We start from the raw sequence: 25,988 nt of genomic DNA, 5'->3' as shown, positions 1-25,988 counted from the left end.
TCTGGCCCCTCTCCTTGGCTCTGCCGGGAAGGGGGCAGAGAAACGGGGAATTTTTTGTGTGTCTGTGTTGTTACAGGTATTTTGAAATAAATTCTGAAAATAATTGAAACTGGTGTGATTATATCGTGTTATTTTGATAAATAATATATGTGATATTTTGCAGAATTTTAAAATATTCTGCCCAGAATTTTTAATTTTTTGGTGCAGAATTTTTAATTTTTTGGTGCAGAATTTTTAATGTTTTGGTGCTCTATCCATGCTGGCTCAGGAAATGCTTTTCCAGCCATGTTAGCTGCAAACCCGTTGGCAACCGGTTTTCTGGAAGCCCATGGTACGATCATTATGGTAGATTGTAGGGTTGTGTCTCTGTATCTTAATCCTAGCTGCTATTCCTAAGGGCAGACTGGGCCTCACTAAACACCCTGCACTGCAAAGCCACTACAACTACTGTAAAATACTAACCCTAAATATACCCCCGACAACCCCAATTCTTAGCAATACTGCAAGGCAGCGAGCGGACCTTTAGGTATTCCTGGGAGCTCCTTATTTCAGATCACTGGTTAGAAGGCGGCAGGGGGACTTCAGTAGGTGGGTTTGGATTGCCGTTGAATTTCATGTCACGGCAGAACAAGACGCTTTTCTTGCCCAGGCCCAGCTGGTACTGCCATATGTAGATCTTCTCTCTTGGCTGCAGGGTCAGGTTGACAGACTCTTCCACGTCGGTGGCCTCGCTCCAGTTCTCCTTCTCCGTGTTGACGCTTTTCCCGCCATATTGAGTAGTGAGGGAGAACTGGTACTTGGCAATGGCTTCGGTGAGGGCTCCTGACTGTTTTGATGCTGAGATGCTCACGCTCCAGTTGTGCTCTATGCTGCTCATCTTCTCCTTGGCATAGCCCACCTTCCTGGTGATCTTCTTGTTCCAGGTGATGGGCGTGTTGGAATCATTGGAGATGGTCTTGATGGCCTCCCAGGTGCCGAAAGCTGGACCCTGGGTGATAGCCAACCCACCAGGGAGGAAGTTGACCACATCCGGGTGGAAGGAATAGGTTTTGGCATCCACGTTCTCGTGAAAATTGGTGGTTTGATAATACTGGATCCCCCATTCGTCATGGGGCTTGACAAAATAATAATGGCCCTTGATACCCCAGTAATAGAGGCCATCTCTGCAGGACGGGTGGAGGCTGTATTCGACAGCATCAGAATCGGTGTTCAGGCAGGTGACCTTGCGGTAGACACCTTTGCTCTGGAAGACAATGTAGAAGTGCCCAAAGGCTGAGAGATAATGGTCTCCTCCCTGGCAATTGGGGTGGAGATTGTAGACTACGGCGTCTGTGTCCGTGTTCATGCTGGACACACGGCGATAAGTCTCTCCTTTGATGATGAAGAAGTAGTCAGCCTCGTGGGCGAGATAGTGCTCCCCGCCCTGGCAGGAGGGGTGCAGACTATACACGTTCAGATCTTTTCCTTCGTTGAAATTGGTCGACCTCATGTAGCAGCCCAGGTCTGAGCGGACGATGTAGTAATAATCGTCCACCCCGCAGAAATCGACCCCCGGGGCTTTGCTCTTGGGGACTATTGCAGGCATGGTGTTCAGCACTAGAAGATAAAATAGTTTCTTCCCATTAATTATTTTGTATTGGAGTGGCACCTGGAGCCCGCAGCTGGGATCACAGCCCTATTCTGCTAGGCATTTTACATACATGTGGTAAGAGAGGGTCCCAGCCGAGAAGAGATTACAATCTCCATAAGACAGCATGGTGGGGCTTATGGCTAGGGTGACCAGATGAAACGGAGAAAATATTGGGACACATGGGGGAAGCAAAAAAAAAAGAAAAATGGCCGGAGTTCCGGAAGCAAAAAACACCCAAAAAACACCGGAACGGCCAAAGCCACAATATCGGGACAAATGGCATCCCGACCGTGCATTGGTCAGGACGTGGGACAAAGACCTAAAAATCGGGACAATCCCGATTTTATTGGGATGTCTGGTCACCCTACCTATGGCTGTGATGAACAGGACCCTAGCCCGGGATAAGGGCTGGAGACCTGAGATCAGGGTGGGGAGGAGCAGCTCTAAACGATACCATTAAGAACAAGACTTTGCCCTTCTTCAGTCCCTGATGCTTTAGGCTCCCAAACCCACTGCAACGTTCAAACCGAAGTTTTCAGAAATGGCCTCTGGGTTTTGGGGGGCCAGCTCAGAACTTGATTTTTGGGGGATAGTTGCACTCAAGGCTCCCCGATGCTAGCTGGAGAATGGGGGATCAGCGCTCCAAGAAAGCAAGCCAAGGAACTTAGAGCACCCCAATGATCAGGAGTCAGGCTGGCAAATGTTCCCAACAAGAGAAAGGAGCATTGTTCCCATAGTTCAGGGGGATATGGGCAGCATGGGCTATGGCTTAACCTTTGTTCCCCCCTCGCTTGGAACCCCCTTCCCCCAGTCCCCTCAGGATCTCTGTTCCCCGGGAACCCCTTCCCCCAATCCCCTGAGGATCCCCCTTCCTGGGGACCGCCCTTCCCCCAATCTCCTTAGGGTCACCTCTTCCAGGGGACCCCCTACCCCTAATCCCCTCACGATCCCCCTTCGCAGGAACACCCCTTCCCCGTATCCTCTCAGGATCCCCCTTCCAAGGGACCCCCCCTTCCCCTCATGATCCCCCTTCCCGGGGAACCACCCTTCCCCCATTCCCTCAGGATCACCGTTCCCAGGGACTCTCCTTCCCCCCCATCCCATCAGGATCCCCCTTTCTCAGGGGGAGAAGGGGGTCCCAGGACAGAGGGGATCCTGAGGGGATTGGGGGAAGTGCAGCCCCTGGGAACGGGGGATTCTCAGGAGGAGAAGGGGGTCCCAGGAATCCCCCGTTCCCGGGGCCCCACTTCCCCCAATCCCCTCAGGATCTCCTCTGTCCTGGGACCCCCTTCTCCCCCAGTCCCCTCAGGATGACTGACAGAAATATAGCCAGTTGCTCTTGTGGATCAATATTAAAAATGTTCATGAGCCCAAACAGCCATGCTAACCAGCTCACCAGATGAGCTGAAGGAAAGCAGCACAGGGCAGGACGGAGACATACATACCCCTCCTCTTGGGAAGCAATTAATCTGGTGGCGTGTGCACCGTCCACGGCAAATCTGCTGCACACACATTCATCTAGGAGGGCCTGTATTGATATCCACTCGCTGGAGGGAATGGCACATATCCCCCACCAGCCGTTACTTGTTGCATGCCTTTTCTGGCTCTGATTTGGTAACCACATTCCATACCAGTCTGGACGTGACAGCACTCCCTGCCTGTACCAGGACACAACCCCAGTGTATCTTGTCTTTGTTCCCTCCCGCCTTGTGAAATAGCTCAATGTGAGAGAACAGCACGGTGGGGGAAAGCAGACCAAAACAATGAGGTTAGCACAGCATTAAGGTTCCTTGGTGCTTTGTCGTCGTCTCGCAGTGACATCGCCTCTTTGTTCTACTGCCTGGGGACACACCGGGTAATAACCCCAGTCCCAATCTTTGACAATGACTCTACAGTAGACAGGAAACCAGATCCCCAGGAGAAGCTAGGAGAGTCTGTCTTTAGCAATCTTTAGCATACATATCAGCCCCTTAACTAGGCCCCGCTGACAGGGCGGGGCAAAAGGGGCAACTGCCCAGGGGCCCAGGCAATTTAAAAGGGCATGGGGGACCCCGGCTCAGGTCGGTGCGGAAGGAGCCAGGAATGGGCTGGGGGAACGAGGACTGGCAGGAAGAAAGGAAGCAGGAAAAACAATGAACAGAGACACGGGGGTGGAGCTTTGTAGCCTCCAGGGGGAGCTGGGAGGCCAGGCTCAGCAGCTGCTCCTTCCCCAGCTGGGCCTGCACCAGGGACAGACTTTCATTGAAAGTCTTTGTGTGCCCAGCCCGGGGGGACTTTCTCCAGCGGGACCCAGCCCCGGGCTCTGCCGCCCCTGGCCCGGAGCTGTAGGCAACAGGTGCCCCCCAGCTGAGATCATGGCAAATGCCTATTCTGCTAGGCATTTTACAAACATGCAGTAAGAGAGGGTCCCAGCCGAGAAGAGATTACAATCTCCATAAAGCAGCACGAACCTGCGATCAACAGGACTCTATCCCAGGAGGAGGGCTGGAGAGCTGAGTTCAGGGTGGGGAGGAGCAGCTCTACACGATAAATGTTCTCAACAAGATAAAGGAGCATTGTTCCCATAGTTCAGGGGGATATGGGCAGCATGGTCTATGGCTTAACCTTCGTTCCCCCCTCACGTGGGACCCCCCCCCCCATTCCCTCAGAATCCCGCTTCCTGGGGACTGCCCTTCCCCCAATCCCCTGAGGATCCCCCTTCCTGGGGACCGCCCTTCCCCCAATCCCCTCAGGATCCCTTTTGCAGGGGACCTCCTTCCCCTAATCCCTTCAGCACCCCCCTTCTTTGGGACTGCCCTTCTCCCAATCCCCTCAGGATCCCACTTCCAGAGGACCCCCCTTCCCCCAATCCCTTCAGTATCCCCCTTCCCAGGGACCTCCCCTTTCCCCAATCCTTCAGGATCCCTCCTTCTTGGGGACCACCCGTCCCCCATTCCCTCAGGATCCCAAGTAGCCTTGAACAAGGGATGCGGGGGACCCCGGCTGGGATTCATGAGCCCTAGATTCTCATCCTGGCTCAACCACTGACCTCTTGTAGGCGGCTTCAGTTTTGTTTGCCTCAGTTTCCCCCCCTGTAAAACAACACCCACCTTCTTTGTACAAACCTTTGGAACGTATAGGAGAGAAGAGCCTTGTCTGAACTCCTCTTTGGTGCATTTCCTACCATTCCTCTCTACCAGCTAAACTGCTGAACAATCCTACCTGCATTATACCAGTGCCCTTCTCCCATGCTCTCCCACTCACCCTAGTCCTGATGCCTCTGTTTCCCCCGGAGAATTGATCCAGCTGTCTGCAGAGCTGGCCTCCCCCTGGCTGCATGGGAGTTAAAAGAAGAGGGAACTGGTGGCAGAGAAATATCTGACGTTAAGTAGTTCATAATCCAGGCCCACAAGAAGCGGCGACGCCCCATCGAAAGGGGAAGCTTTGCCCTGACCCACGGCAGGGTGGTTGGGACATACTCTGCTCACACTTATCACAATGACCTGCCCCTCGCTGTGCACTGGGGTCCCCATCCCAGTGCCCTCCGGGGTGCTGCGGGGGGGCAGTGACTAGCACTGGGTGGTGTCCCGGTGCCGGGTCAGGATGTCACATCCGCATGGCACCGCGGGAGGCAGATTTCCTCAATTCTGGGATGCAACCCGGGCAGCAGAATTAACCCACATTGCCAGGGCAGAGTTAATGAGCAGGAGTGGCTGGGCGCTTTGTAGAAAAATGCACAAGCAGCAGCACAGAACAGGGCACAGCACCCCTTCCTGAGTCACCCATCCCACTCTCTGCCCCCCAGCACCATGCTGGGGCATTTGGGTCAGCTCTAATTCCAAGGGTGGAATGCCCCCTACTGCATCCCCTCTCACCCTCTGCCAAAGCGCACCCCTTAGGGTTACTGATCCAAATTTGGGGTTATTTGACCCAGGGGTTCCTGAGATACAGGCTGCCTAGAAAAAAATACCAGCTTTTCTCACCGTTGATGTATTTTTGCAACTTATTCTTTTTTTGCCCAGACCTGGGGGATTGAACCACAGCTCTGGTGCTGGCATGGTGGTCTCGCTCCTTTGAGGAATACCCCCTGTGAGTGCATGGCACCCCCCACAGGTCTTTGGGGGAGAAGGAATCAAAACCTAACCTGCGTGAGAGTTTCGTTCTCCGGCGAGGCAGGTCCCTTAACTCGTCAGAGGTGCCGGTTTTGCTGCAAGCAGTGTTCCGGAAGGGCGCCGTATACTGCCGGGCAGCCGGAATGCTGCATTGCTGTTGGTTTTTTGTCAGTGAATATTTATCATCTTCCCTGGCAGCTGCATCACCCCAGCGCAGGGAGAGGCTGAACTCTGGAGGGGCATCGGCATCCCCAAAGGAGCATCTCCTCCAGGGGCCATGTCGGTGATTAACTTATTGACACCGATCACCCGGACCCAACTGGGGAGTCCAACCCCGACCTCCAGGGCAGAGAAGAGTTTGGCTTTAGAAAACCTGAGCTCCTTTGCTGCGTAGATTCCAAGGCCAGACGGGACCATTGCGATCATCTGGTCTGATCTCCTGTAGAGCACAGGATGGCGAGCTGCCCCAAATTGATTCCTGTTTGAACGAGGGCAGAGCTTTTTGAAAACCAGCTGCCAGGGACTGAGCTGCCACCGCAGCCCTTGGCAAGTGTATCCCTGGAGCTAAGTCCCACCAAGTTGTCTGTGGTCTACTAGAAGTTGCCAGGTCCCGTTAGGTTTTGGGTTGGACTATTCAAAGTACAGTGACACTCCTGTATAACTTTCTTGTCCAAGGGCCTATCCAGTGTCTTTTGTACAGCCCCGTAAGCAGCCCAGTACCCTGTACTGGCCCCCAAAACAGGCGGCGCGCCTGGTACTTGGGTTCTCTACAGCCAGAAGAGTCTTTTGCTGAGATCTCCTGGATTTACAAGAGCAGCTGCTAGAACTCTTCCCTTTGCCGATCGTTTCCCAGGGCGTCTGTCCTCTGAACCGTGTGACAATGTGGGAATATTCTGTAATATGTTTATGAGGCCTGGCTGTGCCTCAGTTTCCCCTATGTGCTGTGTTGTTGCACCATAAGTGGAAAGGGACTGCTGGCTCTCTGGGCAGGCTGAGACACATAAGCCCCCTGGCACAATCCCAGCTGGGACCCTGAAGAGTCATACGCAGGGGGATAACCTCTCTGGCCGTGGCTACACTGATCTTTGCAGGGGCCCAGCTCAACCACAGCTCTACACGTGCTGCCCCGACACAGGGCGGACGTCCCCTTGTACAGCTGGCTCCCTGCCCAGACTAATGCCCCTACTTTGGATACAACAGCCGTGAGCAGCAATAAGTCCCCCGTTTCCAGAGGAGAGCGGGTTCCCCAGCAGGTGAGGATGCTCCGGTGCTCTGATGTGCACTAAGAAAGGGCATGCAGGGAGCGGCACCAGGCACACAGGGCTGCGAGCGGGGGAAGGAGCTGAGAACAGGCGTCATCGGTGCATGGAACAGGCCCTGCAGCACTGCCACTGGGGGTGGGGAATGGGAACAACCGCTGAGCAGAATGGAGCCGTTCACACGTCTCAGAGCTATTGCTCCAGGCCGGATTATCGACATGGGGTGTCCACTCTGTGCTGCCCATGATACAGTATAGCCGCCCCTTCCCCACCCCCACCCTCTGCTGCACTCGTGCCCATTATACAGTATAGCCGCCCCTTCTCCACCCCCACCCTCTGCTGCCCTCGTGCCCATTATACAGTATAGCCGCCCCTTCTCCACCCCCACCCTCTGCTGCCCTCGTGCCCATTATACAGTATAGCCGCCCCTTCCCCACCCCCACCCTCTGTTGCCCCTCGTGCCCATTGTACAGTATAGCCGCCCCTTCCCCATCCCCACCCCGACCCTCTGCTGCCCTCTGCACCGTCCGGCCCTCTGCTGGTGAGTCCCCTGGCAAGGAGACCCCTGTACTCCTCTGCTGACGACACCTACGCAACACTGTGCTGGAACAAGGGGTTCCGGGTCCCTGGCGGTGCACATGCGCCTCTGTCCTTTGATCATGCACATGGCGAGGGACCTGAGGCCAGCCAAGATGGGCAGGGCCCCTCCATATTTTCTCCATCACCAAGCTCTGCTCCACTCCTCAAACTGATCTCCAGATCTCTTCATATCACAAGCCCTGCTCTGCCAAGACGCTCCATCTTATCTCCTCACCGTTCGGCTGCACCCAACCCAGGGACTGCAGCTGCCATGCACACGGCTAATTCCCTGTGGTGCTTGCCGATTCCAGGGGGGCAGCGGTAAAGTTGTGTGGGTGCCAAAAATCCCCCACTCCGTGGTCCAACAAGGACACCCACCCTCAGCCTTCCGGCTCCTCAGCTGTCGCCTCCCTTGGGCGGAGACCTGCATCTCTCTCCCTCCTTTGCAAGCTCTATCCCCAGCAATGTCAGCCTGCTTCACTGTGCTCCTCAGAGAGGGTGAAGTGGATGTAAGCAGAGTCAGGATGAGCTCCACCCTGACATCTGGTGGTGAGGTGTGGCAAGTTGTGGAAAAGAACTTCAGGGACTGATCTCATTTGCATAGGCACACCCACCCCGCCTAGAATGAGGCCATAACTGCCCAAATGGTCACTGTTGTGGGATCCCCAGTGTCTCTGTTATTGGGGCGGGAAGAATAAATTGTTATTACCCTGATTATGGGAACTGTGCTTGGAACTGTACTTGGCCTTTTGTTATGATGGAGGGACTCACCATCAACCGAGTAGCACTCGCTAGGCAAGGGACATGGGTTCCAAAACTCTGTGAATTGAGAGAGGCTTGAGATATGTATGAGTACTTGGTGGTGTGGGCTGTTTTGTGAGGGCATGAAACACCAATTGCACCTCTGTCTCTCTCCACTGTGCAATGTCAGAGCTAATTTTGGGTCTATTGAGAGTTTTGCTACAGGTACTGTGCTGAATTCACTTTGGCCTTGTGGTGCACCAGCACTAAGGTTCCCACTACTATGAGCTGAAATCACTGAGCACTGTGTCAAGTAGTGGGGACCCGGAAGAGCTAGAGTGCAGTGGTGCTGTTTGTGGATAGGCTGGCGGAAGGTCTGTGAGATGGCTAGGCGAGCTGTGCAGAGCGGAGCCATTCGTGAGATGATGGAGAGTTCGTGAGACAGCAAGGTGAGCTGTGCAGAGCGGAGCTGTTTGTGGGATGGTGGAGTGGAGCGTTTGTGAGATGGCGAGCTGTGCAGAGTGGAGCCGTTTGTGAGACGGCAGAGCAGAGCAGAGCAGAGCCCTGTGGGGCAGTCAGTTTCAGGACACGTAAGGTGCCCCTTACCTCTTTCCCCCACACACAGGCACATTTTAGCCAGACTGGGGAGTAACACTATGCAGATGAACTTTTGAACTCTGGGGCTGGACTTTTTGGACTTTGGGTGATTTGTGGATTGCTGGACTCAAGAGACGTTTGGGTTCTGGGACTCAAGAACCCGAGGGAAAGGATGTGGCTCAATTTGGTGGGGTGGGTCTTTGCTCATGGTTTGGTTAATGAACACTAGTTGTGGTGTTTCCCCAATTTAATGCTGATGTCGTTTACCTCATGTTATTAAAGATTCTCTGCTACACCGAGACTCTGTGCTTGCGAGAGGGGAAGTATTGCCTCTTGAGGCGCCCAGGGGGTGTGTAAGATTTTCCCAGGTCACTGGGTGGGGGCTCGAGCCAGTTTTGCGTTTGCTTTGATGAGAGGGAACCCCTGTGTACTGAACCCGGCCCTTGCTGCTATCAACTTGGCCTGGCAGAAGGGTTACATTTTTGGGGGCTCGTCCGGGATAAGATTGGGTCAGTACCCCTCGCAAGCACATCTTAGGTGAGTCATTAAATTGGGAAAACCCAAAATCTGGTTGTTGTTGTTTTGATCTGTTATATTTGGGAAAGAAATTACAGTTTGTATAATGGCCCTACACTTGCTAGAGGATTGGTGCAGGGGGATGAATATTAACCCTAGGAACTGTGTCCTGGTGACCGGGGTGCCGGAGGCATTTGATGAAGGCTCAATAGAGCCTGCCTTAAGGGCATCCACTGAGTACCTGAGTGGGGTGTAAAATGCATGGGCGCATGTTTGTGAGGGAGGACGGAGATTTTGCTGTACTGTGTGAGCTGCCGTCGGCTGTGGACCCTCTACAGGTTCCAGGCACGATAGCAGTGGAAGATGGTGAGTGGAAGGTAATAACTACTGGGAGCCAGCCCTCACCAGCCCCTGCCTCTGAAGTGGAGTTTTTAAAGAAAATGTCGGCCTTTTTGGGGAAAGAGGGGAGGACCTTGGCTGATATGCCGGGTCTGTTGGGCCTTGACCCAGGAGTCCCACCCCGGGAGGCTGCTCCATCACCTGATGAGTGGGTGAAGGCTTTGGGGCAAGCATTAGAGAAGGTTGTGCCACCCCACCCTGAGTCAAGCCCCTATCGTAAACTGAGGTTGTTTTCTGGGGGTCCCACCCCAATACTTGGGGAGGAAGCATTTGAACCCTGGCTGGAACACACCACTGAAATGCTGCAGGAGTGGGCAGTACCTGATGCTGAAAAGAGAAGGCGACTAGTAGAGTGCCTCAGGGGGCCAGCCCTAGATGTGATTCGCACCCTGAAGCTCAGTAACCCTGCGGTCAAGGTAAAGGACTGCCTAGAGGCCCTTGATCATACCTCTGGGAGAACCGAGGGCTCAGAGAATGTTTATTGCAAGTTCCTCAATGCCAGGCAACAAAAGGGAGAGAAAGTTTCTGCCTATATACAGAGGTTGGAGAAATTATTACAGAGAGCCATCATGAGGGGAGCAGTAGCGGTTGAGCAAATGGACCGGACTAGATTGGCTCAGATTGTGAGGGGAATTCAATATCAGAACCCAATCCTTCTCCACCTTCGATTAAGGGAGCGCCAAGACAATCCACCGGGTTACTCTCGGCTGATAAAAGAGGTCCGAGAGGAGGAAGAGAGGCAGGCAGCTGGTGAGGTTTGGGAGGTTCAGCCACCCCAGGCAACTGCCACAACATCCATACGAATGCCCAAGGTGCTGATGGTGAATCCTCAAGAGGAACTTACCCAACGAGTGCAGGTCCTGACACAGAAAGTGGCTGAACTAGAGAATACCATCGATTCAGCAAATACTTCAGGGTACAAGGAACCCCCGTTACCACGGTCCAGAAGACTACAGTTAGAACCTCTGCCCCACCCCAGCAACACGGGAAAGGGCAATCCTTCTTCTGCTACCGGGGTGGTCAGGATGGGCACATTGCTGCCAGGTGTCAGAATGCAGAGAATCCCCCGCTAGTATACCAAAAGCTGAGGACCACCTGGGGAAAGTCGGAAAACGGCCCCAGGGCCCGGGAAGGGAGCCGCCTAGGCCTGCAGGGTTTGGAGGCTCCCCTGCGAAGAACCATGCCACCCGAATCCCACCAGGATTGATAGGAGCTCGAGCAGAGGTCACTGTAAAGGTTGAAGGGACAGAATGTAGAGCAGTGCTTGACACAGGATCCCAAGTGACTATCATATTCCAGTCTTTCTACCAGCAGATGCTTACGCATCTGCCTATACAGCCCTTGACAGGGCTTGGCCTGTGTGGCCTCAGCATGGATGAATACCCGTATCGGGGGTATGTCATTGTACACCTGGAATTCCCGGAAGAGATTGCTGGGGTAAGACAGGAGGTGGACACTGCAGCTTTAATATGCCCTGACCCTAAAGGTGTCTCTGATGTGTCCGTGCTAATAGGGACCAACTCCAGCCTCTTTAAGGTACTTGCAGATTACTGCAGACAGCGAGCAGGGGACCAATACCTGAATACCTTGGTGATACACACACATTGTGCCGCAGCCTACAGAAAAATTGAGGACGCAAAAAGAGTGATGCCTGATTTGCCGGTGGGAGCATTGAGGTACGCAGGCCCGGTCCCCTTAGTGGTGCCTGCAATGACAGAAAAGGAGGTGATTGTCGTGAGTACCTGCCTGAAAGAGAGTAAGAGAACATTAGCAGTGGTAGAGCAGCCGACCGAGGGAGGGCTCCCTGAAGGAGTGCTGGTTCTTAGTGGAGTCATAACCCTACCTGCTGAAGCCCAGGAAGAGGTGACTATACTGATTGCTAATGAAACCAGTCGTGATATTTTTGTGAAGCAAGGACAAAAGATAGCAGACCTCTTTGAGCCCGAGTCAATTGTAAAACCCCAGTGTGAAACTCAAGTTCCGACGATAGACCCAGCAAAGTTTGACTTTGGAGATTCACCAGTGTCCGAGGAGTGGAAAGATCGCCTGAGGAAGAAACTTTGTGAAAGATCCAAGGTGTTCTCACTGCATGAGTGGGATGTGGGATGTGCAAAAGGAGTAGAACACAATATCAGACTACATGACTCTCGACCTTTCAGGGAGAGATCTAGGAAGATTGCTCTCTCTGAGATGGAAGATGTGCGACATCATCTTCAGGAGCTGGCTGCGAATGGCATCATTACAGAGTCCCGCAGCCCATACGCCTCACCCATTGTGGTAGTCCGTAAAAAGACTGGGAAAATCCGGATGTGTATTGACTACCGCACCCTAAACAGCCGTACTGTGGTCGACCAGTACACTATGCCTCGAGTGCAAGATGCCTTAGACTGTTTGCTGGGAAGCCAGTGGTTCTCCGTGTTGGATCTTCGAAGTGGATACTACCAGATCCCTCTGGGAGAAGAAGATAAGGAGAAGACAGCCTTCATCTGCCCATTAGGGTTTTATCAGTTCGAACGCATGCCCCAAGGGATTTCTGGAGCACCTGCCACCTTTCAACGTCTCATGGAGAAAGTTGTGGGAGACATGAATTTACTGCAAGTGTTAGTTTATTTGGATGACCTGATAGTGTTTGGAAGAACCTTAGAGGAGCATGAAGAAAGACTTCTTAAAGTGCTTGATAGGTTGGAGGATTATGGTCTGAAGCTTTCAATTGACAAATGCCAGTTCTGCAGAACCTCCGTGAAGTATGTGGGTCACATCGTGTCCCAAGAGGGTGTGAGTACTGATCCTGATAAAATAGAAGCACTCACTACATGGCCACGTCCAAGTAACTACAGAGAACTCAAGACCTTTCTTGGATTTAGTGGCTACTACCGCAGGTTTGTGAAAAACTGTGCTACGATTGTAAAGCCTCTGAATGATCTTACCAGGGGACATCAGTCCAGCAAGAACAAATCTAAGACCAAGAATAAGGGGAGGTCCCCAAAGCCTCCTGTGCAGAGACACTATGGCCCCTTTGAATCATTTGGGCCACGGTGGGATGAGAGATGTGAGAGGGCGTTTTGAGAAATCATTACTTGCCTAACTCATGCTCCAGTCCTAGTTTTTGCTGACCCAAGCAAACCATTTATCCTGCATACTGATGCCAGTTTGGAGGGTCTGGGAGCAGTCCTGTACCAGGAAGTGGAAGGCAAACATAAACCTGTAGCCTTTGCCAGCCGAGGATTGTCCGATAGTGAAACTCGCTATCCCACCCACCAGCTGGAATTCTTGGCCTTGAAATGGGCCATCACTGAGAAATTTCGAGACTACTTGTATGGTGCTCAGTTCCAGGTGTGGACAGACAACAATCCACTGACTTATGTGTTAACAAGCGCTAAGCTGGATGCTACAGGGCAGAGATGGGTGGCCGCCTTGGCTAGCTATGAGTTCAGCATTCCGAACCGATCAGGGAGAAGCAATGAAGATGCAGATGCATTGTCCAGGCGTCCGCAGGCTCCAGAAGTTGCTGTGATACCCCCAGATGGAGTGAGAGCTATTTGCAGTGTGAGTCGCCGAGAGCCAGAGGCCCGTGAGAGCCTTCAGGGATGTGTTGCAGAAGCTTTGCGCCTGCCCCCTGAATGCATGCCTTCTGCTTCAGTGAACTATATTGCATTGGACCAATCTCCTTTGCCCATGCTCAATGCGGCTGACTGGCAAGAAGCCCAGCGGCAAGATATTGACATTCGTGATACACTACTTGCCAAAAGGGAGGGGCGAAGCCCAGCTGCGGTTGTCCCACCTAACCCGGAGGGTAAACTGCTATTGAGAGAATGGACCAAACTAAAACTGATTCAGGGAGTGCTACACCGAATGACCACCGACCCTTTACAAAAGCAACGAGCACAACTAGTACTGCCAAAAGAGTACAGAGCCCTGGCCATGAGGGCCCTGCATGATGACTTTGGGCATTTAGGGATGGAGAGGACCCTGGAACTTATTCGTAGCAGGTTCTATTGGCCCCGAATGGCTGAAGATGTTCGCAGGAAATGTGAGACTTGCGCTCGATGGGTTCAAAGGAAAACTCTGCCCACGAGGGCTGCATATCTCAAGAACATCACCAGCAACAAACCTTTGGAATTGGTATGCATTGATTTCTTGTCTGTAGAGGTAGACAAGAGGAATGTTGGGAACATTCTAGTAGTGACTGACCATTTTACACGGTATGCACAGGCATATCCCACACGTGATCAGAGGGCCACCACCGTCGCTCGAGTATTGTGGGACAAATATTTCTCAGTCTATGGATTCCCGGCTCGGATACACTCTGATCAGGGGCGGGATTTTGAGAGTCACCTTCTGAAGGAGGTGCTGAAGATAGCAGGAATTAAAAAGTCTAGGACAACGCCTTATCACCCCCAAGGTGATCCTCAGCCAGAGAGGTTCAACCGAACCCTATTAGATATGCTGGGAACTTTGCGACCGGAGCAGAAGGCAACCTGGAGCCAGCATGTCGCATTTCTGGTGCATGCCTACAATGCCACAAAGAACGATGCTACGGGAGTCACCCCATATCTCTTGATGTTTGGGCGAGAACCAAGATTACCCATAGACTTGTGCTTTGGTGTATCAGAGGATGGAGATAGCTATGAAACTCACCAGCAATATGTATCCCGACTAAGAGAAAAGCTGCGGGATGCTTATCACTTAGCTACCGCTGCGGCTCGGAAGAACGCAGACCGCAACAAACATCGATATGATGCTAGAGTGCGTTCGCAGGAGCTCCAGCCGGGGGACAGAGTCCTGCTGCGAAATTTGGGTATTGCTGGCAAACACAAGATAGCTGACAGATGGAAGGCAATACCTTACCTGGTGATGGAAAAGCTGGGAGATCTGCCGGTCTACAAGATCAAACCTGAAGACAGTCCAGGGCAAATAAAGACGGTGCATAGAAACCTTTTGCTCCCTGTGGGGGAATTGGTAAGCACCCCTTATGAGATGGGCCACGACAGGGCAGCGGGGCAGAACAGAAGTGCTAAACCAAAGCCGCCATCCAACACAGACAGTGGGCCCCCTGCAGCTAACTTACCCCTATTCTGCACATCTGAGAGTGAGTCTGAGGAGGAAGACACAACCCTGGTGTATCCTGGGATGGAGACAAGATTTCAGTCTCGATCAGCTGAACCAAATGAGAGTTCTCCCTCTTCTGCCCTAAACCCCATGGCGAGCTGTGCAGAGTGGAGCCGTTCGTGAGACGGCAGAGCAGAGCGGAGCCCTGTGGGGTAGTCAACTTCAGGACACGTAAGGTGTCCCTTACCTCTTTCCCCCCCACACAGGCACATTTTAGCCAGACTGGGGAGTAACACTATGCAGATGAACTTTTGAACTCTGGGGCTGGACTTTTTGGACTTTGGGTGATTTGTGGATTGCTGGACTCAAGAGACGTTTGGGTTCTGGGACTCAAGAACCCGAGGGAAAGGATGTGGCCCAATTTGGTGGGGTGGGTCTTTGCTCATGGTTTGGTTAATGAACACTAGTTGTGGTGTTTCCCCAATTTAATGCTGATGTCGTTTACCTCATGTTATTAAAGATTCTCTGCTACACCGAGACTCTGTGCTTGCGAGAGGGGAAGTATTGCCTCTTGAGGCGCCCAGGGGGTGTGTAAGATTTTCCCAGGTCACTGGGTGGGGGCTCGAGCCAGTTTTGCATTTGCTTTGATGAGAGGGAACCCCTGTGTATTGAACCCGGCCCTTGCTGCTATCAACTTGGCCTGGCAGAAGGGTTACATGTATAATTACCACAGTCAAACTACCGCTCCCTTCTTTCTAAGAAGCACCTTTATCCTTAAGGTCAAAGCATTCCAGAGAAAACAGATCGGAAACCCAAAACCTGCCCCACCAGCAGGTAGGCAGCAGCAGGTCCTGAGTAGCTGCACCCACCTGATGCTGTTAGGATGACCGGATGTCCAGATATTATTGGTGCCATCCCGCTATTCGGGGCTGTGTCTTATATATGCCATTATACCCGCGCCAGTGGTTTCACTCTCACAATGTTTTTTGCCTTTAATTTCCTTGGTTTTCCAAGTTTATTTATTCCTTGGCCTCCACGGTGAATCCTGCCACTTGCAAAGCTGCTGCAGGAATTCGAAGGCCCAATGAGAAGTGAGATTTTCAAATCCCTTTGAAAATCACAACCTGTAAATGGGAGGAGGAAGCAAAGTGCTTGTGAGCTGATGTTTCCGGGTAAGGAGGGAAGATGGATGCTTCTGGCACCAGGGCGCAGGAGAGGGGCCGCTGGTCATGCCATGAAAAGGTTGTTGTTGGGGAGCCAAGGGAGGGGTGGGGGATTAGAGGGGTGAGGGAATGAGTGGCTGAGTACAGTGGGGTGCGGTGCAGACTAAAAAGAGGTATGTTCTCAGCTGCCTGTTGGTCAGGATTGCATTAGCAGGAGCGTTGCCAGCAGATCGAGGGAAGTGATTATTCCCCACTCTTTGGCACTGGTGAAGCCACACCTGGAGTATTGCGTCCATTTTTGGGCCCCCCACTACAGAAAGGATGTGGACAAATTGGAGAGAGTCCAGCGGAAGGCAATGAAAATGATTAGGGGGCTGGGGCACATGGCTTATGGGGAGAGGCTGAGGGAACTGGGCGGTGGTGGAATCTCCTTCCTTAGAGGTTTTTAAGGCTGTCATAAATATAAAGGGAAGGGTAAACCCCTTTAAAATCCCTCCTGGCTAGAGGAAAAATCCTCTCACCTCTAAAGGGTTAAGAAGCTAAAGGTAACCTCGCTGACACCTGACCAAAATGACCAATGAGGAGAGAAGATACTTTCAAAAGTTGGGAGGAGGGAGAAAAACAAAGGGTCTGTGTCTGTATGATGCTTTTGCCGGGGACAGAACAGGAATGGAGTTTTAGAACTTAGTAAGTCATCTAGCTAGGTATGTGTTAGATTATGATTTCTTTAAATGGCTGAGAAAAGAATTGTGCTGAATAGAATGACTATTCCTGTCTGTGTGTCTTTTTTGTAACTAAAGGTTTTGCCTAGAGGGATTCTCTATGTTTTGAATCTAATTACCCTGTAAGGTATCCACCATCCTGATTTTACAGAGGTGATTCCTTTTTACTTCTATTAAAAGTCTTCTTGTAAGAAAACTGAATGCTTTTTCATTGTTCTAAGATCCAAGGGTTTGGGTCTGTGGTCACCTATGCAAATTGGTGAGGATTTTTACCAAGCCTTCCCCAGGAAGTGGGGTGCAAGGGTTGGGAGGATTTTGGGGGGAAAGACGTGTCCAAACTCTGTTTTTTCAGGAACCCAGATAAAGTTTGGTGGTGGCAGTGGAAGTCCAGGGGCAAAGGGTAAAATAGTTTGTACCTTGGGGAAGTTTTAACCTAAGCTGCTAAAAGTAAGCTTAGGAGGTTTTCATGCAGTCCCCACATCTGTACCCTAGAGTTCAGAGTGGGGAAGGAACCTTGACGTGGTGGCAGAGTGGTGGGATTAACCTGAAATCCTTTTGAGATCAATTTGAAATTTTTTGAACCAGAAAAACAGATTTTAAAAAGGAAATATTTTTTTTTCCTTTGGGGCTGCTGGAAAGGAGGTCCAACCAAAAGCAGCTAGTTTTTTCTCTGCTCTCGGGCCAGAGCAGAGACAAAAGGGAATTATCTTTGTGAATTGCAGGTTTTCTTTGCCTGCAGGCAGAGTAGTTAACTTCCTGCAGGGAAATTCACAGTCTTCGCAAACCTGAGGTTTTTCCCCCCCTAAAAGTAAATAGGGGGGTGTTCTACACATTTGCCTGGAGACAAAAGTGGTAGGGGTTTTTTTTTGTTTTTTTTTTAGGATTTTGATTTTTTTACAACGAGCACAGATTTGAAAAGGAATCTTTTTTCCTTTGGGCTGCTGGTAAACAGGTTTCCAAGTAGTTGGAGGTTTTTTGCTTTGATTTGGGGCCAGAGCAGAGACAAAGGGAATTGTCTTTTTCTGTAGGCTGACAATCACTATCAGAGAATAGGTATACTATTCCAGCAAAACAAAATTTTACAAGCCAAGTTTTGTTTGTTTTATTTCTAAACCTCGGGTGTAAAGTTAGTTAAAAACAGAGAGGTTAGGACGACAGACTCCACGGCTCAACAAAAGCTGGAATTAGCCAGATTTCAGGCTGATGAAAAACAAAAGGAACATGAAAGACGGCTAGAACTCATGCGGATGGAGAAGGATGTATAGGAGGCTGCCCACAGGAGGGAAATGGAGGCAAGGAAGCATGTGGAGGAGGAGAAGGAAAAACAGAGGAAGCATGCACTGGAGATGGAGAAGGTAAAGGCTCAGCAGAATATACCAACAAACCCTAGCAATCCTTCTCCAGGTACCACTCCCCATCCCAGAAACTTCCCCACCTACAAGGCAGGCGATGATACTGAGGCCTTCTTAGAAAACTTCGAAAGGGCCTGCCTTGGGTACAGCATCTCTACCGACCAATACATGGTAGAGCTGAGGCCACAGCTCAGTGGACCCTTAGCTGAGGTGGCGGCTGAAATGCCTAAAGAACACATGAACAAGTATGAACTGTTTAAATCCAAGGCGAGAGTCAGAATGGGGATAACACCCGAGCATTCTCGTCGGAGGTTCAGAGCCCTAAGGTGGAAACCAGACGTGTCGTTTACCCGACATGCCTACCACATTGTGAAACATTGGGATGCCTGGATATCAGGAGCAAGTGTTGAATCTCCAGTAAAATATACTGGAGAATTTTAAAAATTGTAAAATTTTACTTGGTAATGCTGGTGGTGTGGAAGAAGTGAACCTCTCTATGACCCTTGGGCATATGCAGCGACAGCAGATCAAGGAGCTGTGCACTAGCTACGCGCTGATGTTCTCAGCCACCCCAGGACTCACTGAACGGTCATACCACTCCATTGACACAGGTAATGCTCACCCAATTAAAGTCCAACCTTACCGGGTGTCTCCTCAAGCTAAAACTGCTATAGACTGGGAGATCCAGGATATGTTACAGATGGGTGTAATCCGCCCCTCTGGAAGTGCATGGGCATCTCCAGTGGTTCTAGTTCCCAAACCAGATGGGGAGATACATAAAAGAGGTATGTTCTCAGCTGCCTGTGGGTCAGGATTGCATTAGCAGGAGCGTTGCCAGCAGATCGAGGGAAGTGATTATTCCCCACTCTTTGGCACTGGTGAAGCCACACCTGGAGTATTGCGTCCATTTTTGGGCCCCCCACTACAGAAAGGATGTGGACAAATTGGAGAGAGTCCAGCGGAAGGCAATGAAAATGATTAGGGGGCTGGGGCACATGGCTTATGGGGAGAGGCTGAGGGAACTGGGCGGTGGTGGAATCTCCTTCCTTAGAGGTTTTTAAGGCTGTCATAAATATAAAGGGAAGGGTAAACCCCTTTAAAATCCCTCCTGGCTAGAGGAAAAATCCTCTCACCTCTAAAGGGTTAAGAAGCTAAAGGTAACCTCGCTGACACCTGACCAAAATGACCAATGAGGAGAGAAGATACTTTCAAAAGTTGGGAGGAGGGAGAAAAACAAAGGGTCTGTGTCTGTATGATGCTTTTGCCGGGGACAGAACAGGAATGGAGTTTTAGAACTTAGTAAGTCATCTAGCTAGGTATGTGTTAGATTATGATTTCTTTAAATGGCTGAGAAAAGAATTGTGCTGAATAGAATGACTATTCCTGTCTGTGTGTCTTTTTTGTAACTAAAGGTTTTGCCTAGAGGGATTCTCTATGTTTTGAATCTAATTACCCTGTAAGGTATCCACCATCCTGATTTTACAGAGGTGATTCCTTTTTACTTCTATTAAAAGTCTTCTTGTAAGAAAACTGAATGCTTTTTCATTGTTCTAAGATCCAAGGGTTTGGGTCTGTGGTCACCTATGCAAATTGGTGAGGATTTTTACCAAGCCTTCCCCAGGAAGTGGGGTGCAAGGGTTGGGAGGATTTTGGGGGGAAAGACGTGTCCAAACTCTGTTTTTTCAGGAACCCAGATAAAGTTTGGTGGTGGCAGTGGAAGTCCAGGGGCAAAGGGTAAAATAGTTTGTACCTTGGGGAAGTTTTAACCTAAGCTGCTAAAAGTAAGCTTAGGAGGTTTTCATGCAGGTCCCCACATCTGTACCCTAGAGTTCAGAGTGGGGAAGGAACCTTGACGTGGTGGCAGAGTGGTGGGATTAACCTGAAATCCTTTTGAGATCAATTTGAAATTTTTTGAACCAGAAAAACAGATTTTAAAAAGGAAATATTTTTTTTTCCTTTGGGGCTGCTGGAAAGGAGGTCCAACCAAAAGCAGCTAGTTTTTTCTCTGCTCTCGGGCCAGAGCAGAGACAAAAGGGAATTATCTTTGTGAATTGCAGGTTTTCTTTGCCTGCAGGCAGAGTAGTTAACTTCCTGCAGGGAAATTCACAGTCTTCGCAAACCTGAGGTTTTTTCCCCCCTAAAAGTAAATAGGGGGGTGTTCTACACATTTGCCTGGAGACAAAAGTGGTAGGGGTTTTTTTTTTGTTTTTTTTTTAGGATTTTGATTTTTTTACAACGAGCACAGATTTGAAAAGGAATCTTTTTTCCTTTGGGCTGCTGGTAAACAGGTTTCCAAGTAGTTGGAGGTTTTTTGCTTTGATTTGGGGCCAGAGCAGAGACAAAGGGAATTGTCTTTTTCTGAAGGCTGACAATCACTATCAGAGAATAGGTATACTATTCCAGCAAAACAAAATTTTACAAGCCAAGTTTTGTTTGTTTTATTTCTAAACCTCGGGTGTAAAGTTAGTTAAAAACAGAGAGGTTAGGATGACAGACTCCACGGCTCAACAAAAGCTGGAATTAGCCAGATTTCAGGCTGATGAAAAACAAAAGGAACATGAAAGACGGCTAGAACTCATGCGGATGGAGAAGGATGTATAGGAGGCTGCCCACAGGAGGGAAATGGAGGCAAGGAAGCATGTGGAGGAGGAGAAGGAAAAAGAGAGGAAGCATGCACTGGAGATGGAGAAGGTAAAGGCTCAGCAGAATATACCAACAAACCCTAGCAATCCTTCTCCAGGTACCACTCCCCATCCCAGAAACTTCCCCACCTACAAGGCAGGCGATGATACTGAGGCCTTCTTAGAAAACTTCGAAAGGGCCTGCCTTGGGTACAGCATCTCTACCGACCAATACATGGTAGAGCTGAGGCCACAGCTCAGTGGACCCTTAGCTGAGGTGGCGGCTGAAATGCCTAAAGAACACATGAACAAGTATGAACTGTTTAAATCCAAGGCGAGAGTCAGAATGGGGATAACACCCGAGCATTCTCGTCGGAGGTTCAGAGCCCTAAGGTGGAAACCAGACGTGTCGTTTACCCGACATGCCTACCACATTGTGAAACATTGGGATGCCTGGATATCAGGAGCAAGTGTTGAATCTCCAGTAAAATATACTGGAGAATTTTAAAAATTGTAAAATTTTACTTGGTAATGCTGGTGGTGTGGAAGAAGTGAACCTCTCTATGACCCTTGGGCATATGCAGCGACAGCAGATCAAGGAGCTGTGCACTAGCTACGCGCTGATGTTCTCAGCCACCCCAGGACTCACTGAACGGTCATACCACTCCATTGACACAGGTAATGCTCACCCAATTAAAGTCCAACCTTACCGGGTGTCTCCTCAAGCTAAAACTGCTATAGACTGGGAGATCCAGGATATGTTACAGATGGGTGTAATCCGCCCCTCTGGAAGTGCATGGGCATCTCCAGTGGTTCTAGTTCCCAAACCAGATGGGGAGATACATAAAAGAGGTATGTTCTCAGCTGCCTGTGGGTCAGGATTGCATTAGCAGGAGCGTTGCCAGCAGATCGAGGGAAGTGATTATTCTCCTCTATTCAGCACTGGTGAGGCCACATCTGGAGTACTGCGTCCAGTTTTGGGCCCCCCACTACAGAAAGGATGTGGACAAATTGGAGAGAGTCCAGCGGAAGGCAATGAAAATGATTAGGGGGCTGGGGCACATAGCTGATGAGGAGAGGCTGAGGGAACTGGGCTTAGTTAGTTTGCAGAAGAGAAGAGTGAGGGGGGATTTCATAGCAGCCTTCAACTACCTGAGGCGGGGCTCCAAGGAATCATAGAATCATAGAATATCAGGATTGGAAGGGTCCTCAGGAGGTCATCTAGTCCAACCCCCTGCTCAAAGGAGGACCAATCCCCAATCAAGTCATCCCAGCCAGGGCTTTGTCAAGCCTGACCTTAAAAACTTCTAAGGAAGGAGATTCTACCACCTCCCTAGGTAACGCATTCCAGTGTTTCACCACCCTCCTAGTGAAAAAGTTTTTCCTAATATCCAACCTAAACCTCCCCCACTGCAACTTGAGACCATTACTCCTGGTCTTGTCCTCTTCTACCACTGAGAATAGTCTAGAACCATCCTCTCTGGAACCACCTCTCAGGTAGTTGAAAGCAGCTATCAAATCCCCCCTCATTCTTCTCTTCCGCAGACTAAACAATCCCAGTTCCCTCAGCCTCTCCTCATAAGTCATGTGTTCCAGACCCCTAATCATTTTTGTTGCCCTTCGCTGGACTCTCTCCAATTTATCCACATCCTTCTTGTAGTGTGGGGCCCAAAACTGGACACAGTACTCCAGATGAGGCCTCACCAATGTCGAATAGAGGGGGACGATCACGTCCCTCGATCTGCTCGCTATGCCCCTACTTATACATCCCAAAATGCCATTGGCCTTCTTGGCAACAAGGGCACACTGCTGACTCAAAAAGATGGAGCTCGGCTGTTCTCAGTGGAGGCAGATGCCAGAACAAGGAGTAATGGTCTCAAGTTGTGGCGGGGCTGGGGGAGGCCTAGGTTGGATATTAGGAAAAACTATTTCACTAGGGGGGTGGTGAAGCACTAGAACGGGTTACCTAGGGCTGTTGTGGAATCTTCTTCCTAAGAGGTTTTTAAGGCCCTGCTTGACAAAGCCCTGGCTGGGATGATTTAGTTGGGGTTGGTCCTGCTTTGAGTAGGGGGTTGGACTAGATGACCTCCTGAGGTCTTTTCCAACCTTAATCTTCTATGATTGGATGATCTAGGGAATGATGGGGAAGAAAAGCGGGCCAGCTCGGAACTTGATTTTGGGGGGGATAGTCGCACTCAAGGCTCCCCGATGCTACCTGGAGAATGGGGGATCAGCGCTCCAAGAAAGCAAGCCAAGGTACTTAGAGCACCCCAGCGATCAGGAGTCTGGCTGGCAAATGTTCCCAACAAGAGAAAGGAGCATTGTTCCCATGGTACAGGGGGATATGGGCAGCATGGGCTATGGCTTAACCTTTTTTCCCCCCTCGCTTGGGACCCCCCTTCCCCCAGTCCCCTCAGGATCCCTGTTCCCAGGGAACCCCTTCCCCCAATCCCCTGAGGATCCCCCTTCCTGGGGACCGCCCTTCCCCCAATCTCCTTAGGGTCACCCTTTCCCAGGGACCACCCTTCGCCCATCTCCTCAGGATCCCCCTTCCCAGGAACTCCCCTTCCCCGTATCCTCCCAGGATCCCCCTTCCAAGGGACCCCCCTTCCCCTCATGATCCCCCTCCCGGGGAACCACCCTTCCCCCATTCCCTCAGGATCACCGTTCCCAGGGACTCTCCTTCCCCCCCATCCCATCAGGATCCCCCTTTCCTGGGACCCCCTTCTCCCCCTGAGAATCCCCCATTCCCAGGGGCCCCACTTCCCCCTATCCCCTCAGGATCTCCTCTGTCCTGGGACCCCCTTCTCCCCCAGTCCCCTCAGGATGACTGACAGAAATATAGCCAGTTGCTCTTGTGGATCAATATTAAAAATATTCATGAGCCCAAACAGCCATGCTAACCAGCTCACCAGATGAGCTGAAGGAAAGCAGCACAGGGCAGGACGGAGACATACATACCCCTCCTCTTGGGAAGCAATTAATCTGGTGGCGTGTGCACCGTCCACGACAAATGTGCTGCACACACATTCATCTAGGAGGGCCTGTATTGATATCCACTAGCTGGAGGGAATGGCACATATCCCCCACCAGCCGTTACTTGTTGCATGCCTTTTCTGGCTCTGATTTGGTAACCACATTCCATACCAGTCTGGACGTGACAGCACTCCCTGCCTGTACCAGGACACAACCCCAGTGTATCTTGTCTTTGTTCCCTCCCGCCTTGTGAAATAGCTCAATGTGAGAGAACAGCACGGTGGGGGAAAGCAGACCAAAACAATGAGGTTAGCACAGCATTAAGGTTCCTTGGTGCTTTGTCGTCGTCTCGCAGTGACATCGCCTCTTTGTTCTACTGCCTGGGGACACACCGGGTAATAACCCCAGTCCCAATCTTTGACAATGACTCTACAGTAGACAGGAAACCAGATCCCCAGGAGAAGCTAGGAGAGTCTGTCTTTAGCAATCTTTAACATACATATCAGCCCCTTAACTAGGCCCCGCTGACAGGGCGGGGCAAAAGGGGCAACTGCCCAGGGGCCCAGGCAATTTAAAAGGGCATGGGGGACCCCGGCTCAGGTCGGTGCGGAAGGAGCCAGGAATGGGCTGGGGGAACGAGGACTGGCAGGAAGAAAGGAAGCAGGAAAAACAATGAACAGAGACACGGGGGTGGAGCTTTGTAGCCTCCAGAGGGAGCTGGGAGCCCAGGCTCAGCAGCTGCTCCTTCCCCAGCTGGGCCTGCACCAGGGACAGACTTTCATTGAAAGTCTTTGTGTGCCCAGCCCGGGGGGACTTTCTCCAGCGGGACCCAGCCCCGGGCTCTGCCGCCCCTGGCCCGGAGCTGTAGGCACCAGGTGCCCCCCAGCTGAGATCATGGCCCTATTCTGCAAGGCATTTTACAAACATGTAGTAAGAGAGGGTCCCAGCCGAGAAGAGATTACAATCTCCATAAAGCAACATGAACCTGCGATGAACAGGACTCTATCCCAGGAGGAGGGCTGGAGAGCTGAGATCAGGGTGGGGAGGAGCAGCTCGAAACGATACCTTTAAGAACAAGACTTTGCCCTTCTTCAGTCCCTGACATTTTAGCTCCCAAACCCACTGCAACGAGAAACCAAAGTTTTCAGAAATGGCCTCTGGGTTTGGGGGGGCCAGCTCAGAACTTGATTTTGGGGGGATAGTTGCACTCAAGGCTCCCCGATGCTACCTGGAGAATGGGGGATCAGCGCTCCAAGAAAGCAAGCCAGGGTACTTAGAGCACCCCAACGATCAGGAGTCAGGCTGGCAAATGTTCCCAACAAGATAAAGGAGCATTGTTCCCATAGTTCAGGGGGATATGGGCAGCATGGGCTATGGCTTAACCTTTGTTCCCCCCTCGCTTGGGACCCCCCTTCCTCCAGTCCCCTCAGGATCCCTGTTCCCAGGGAACCCCTTCCCCCAATCCCCTGAAGATCCCCCTTCCTGGGGACCACCCTTCCCCCAATCCCCTCAGGATCCCTCTTCCAGGGGACCCCCTTCCCCCAATCCCTTCAGCATCCCCCTTCCCAGGGACCTCCCCTTTCCCCAATCCTTCAGGATCCCCCCTTCTTGGGGACCACCCGTCCCCCATTCCCTCAGGATCCCAAGTAGCCTTGAACAAGGGATGCGGGGGACCCCGGCTGGGATTCATGAGCCCTAGATTCTCATCCTGGCTCAACCACTGACCTCTTGTAGGCGGCTTCAGTTTTGTTTGCCTCAGTTTCCCCCCCTGTAAAACAACACCCACCTTCTTTGTACAAACCTTTGGAACGTATAGGAGAGAAGAGCCTTGTCTGAACTCCTCTTTGGTGCATTTCCTACCATTCCTCTCTACCAGCTAAAGTGCTGAACAATCCTACCTGCATTATACCAGTGCCCTTCTCCCATGCTCTCCCACTCACCCTAGTCCTGGTGCCTCTGTTTCCCCCGGAGAATTGATCCAGCTGTCTGCAGAGCTGGCCTCCCCCTGGCTGCATGGGAGTTAAAAGAAGAGGGAACTGGTGGCAGAGAAATATCTGACGTTAAGTAGTTCAAAATCCAGGCCCACAAGAAGCGGCGACACCCCATCGAAAGGGGAAGCTTTGCCCTGACCCACGGCAGGGTGGTTGGGACATACTCTGCTCACACTTATCACAATGACCTGCCCCTCGCTGTGCACTGGGGTCCCCATCCCAGTGCCCTCTGGGGTGCTGCGGGGGGGGGCAGTGAGTAGCACTGGGTGGCGTCCCGGTGCCGGGTCAGGATGTCACATCCG

The 25,988-nt window shown here is 51.3% G+C and overlaps 1 protein-coding gene across 5 annotated transcripts; it reads right to left on the bottom strand.

Moving 5' to 3' along the window:
• Window positions 1–229: 229 nt before the first annotated feature.
• On the bottom strand, window positions 230–25,734 carry LOC119567906. 5 transcript variants are annotated; one of them, XM_043526887.1, is made up of 2 exons: window positions 25,636–25,734; window positions 230–1,596 (listed from the first exon to the last, which is right to left on the bottom strand). In XM_043526887.1, exon 2 carries the CDS (start codon window positions 1,583–1,585, stop codon window positions 554–556), a length of 1,032 nt encoding a protein of 343 aa, XP_043382822.1. In that variant the 5' UTR covers window positions 1,586–1,596; window positions 25,636–25,734; the 3' UTR covers window positions 230–553. The 5 variants fall into 5 exon arrangements, with proteins under 5 accessions (XP_043382822.1, XP_043382823.1, XP_043382820.1 ...); XM_043526888.1 differs by lacking the exon at window positions 25,636–25,734 and adding an exon at window positions 4,874–4,884; XM_043526885.1 differs by lacking the exon at window positions 25,636–25,734 and adding an exon at window positions 4,735–4,861.
• Between the last annotated feature and the right edge of the window lie 254 nt (window positions 25,735–25,988).

Source organism: Chelonia mydas, chromosome 13 (genome assembly GCF_015237465.2).
Source record: "Chelonia mydas isolate rCheMyd1 chromosome 13, rCheMyd1.pri.v2, whole genome shotgun sequence".
Classification (NCBI taxonomy): domain Eukaryota; kingdom Metazoa; phylum Chordata; order Testudines; family Cheloniidae; genus Chelonia; species Chelonia mydas.
The sequence above is the reverse complement of the archived record's forward strand: the minus strand, read 5'-3'. Positions and strand labels throughout refer to the sequence as shown.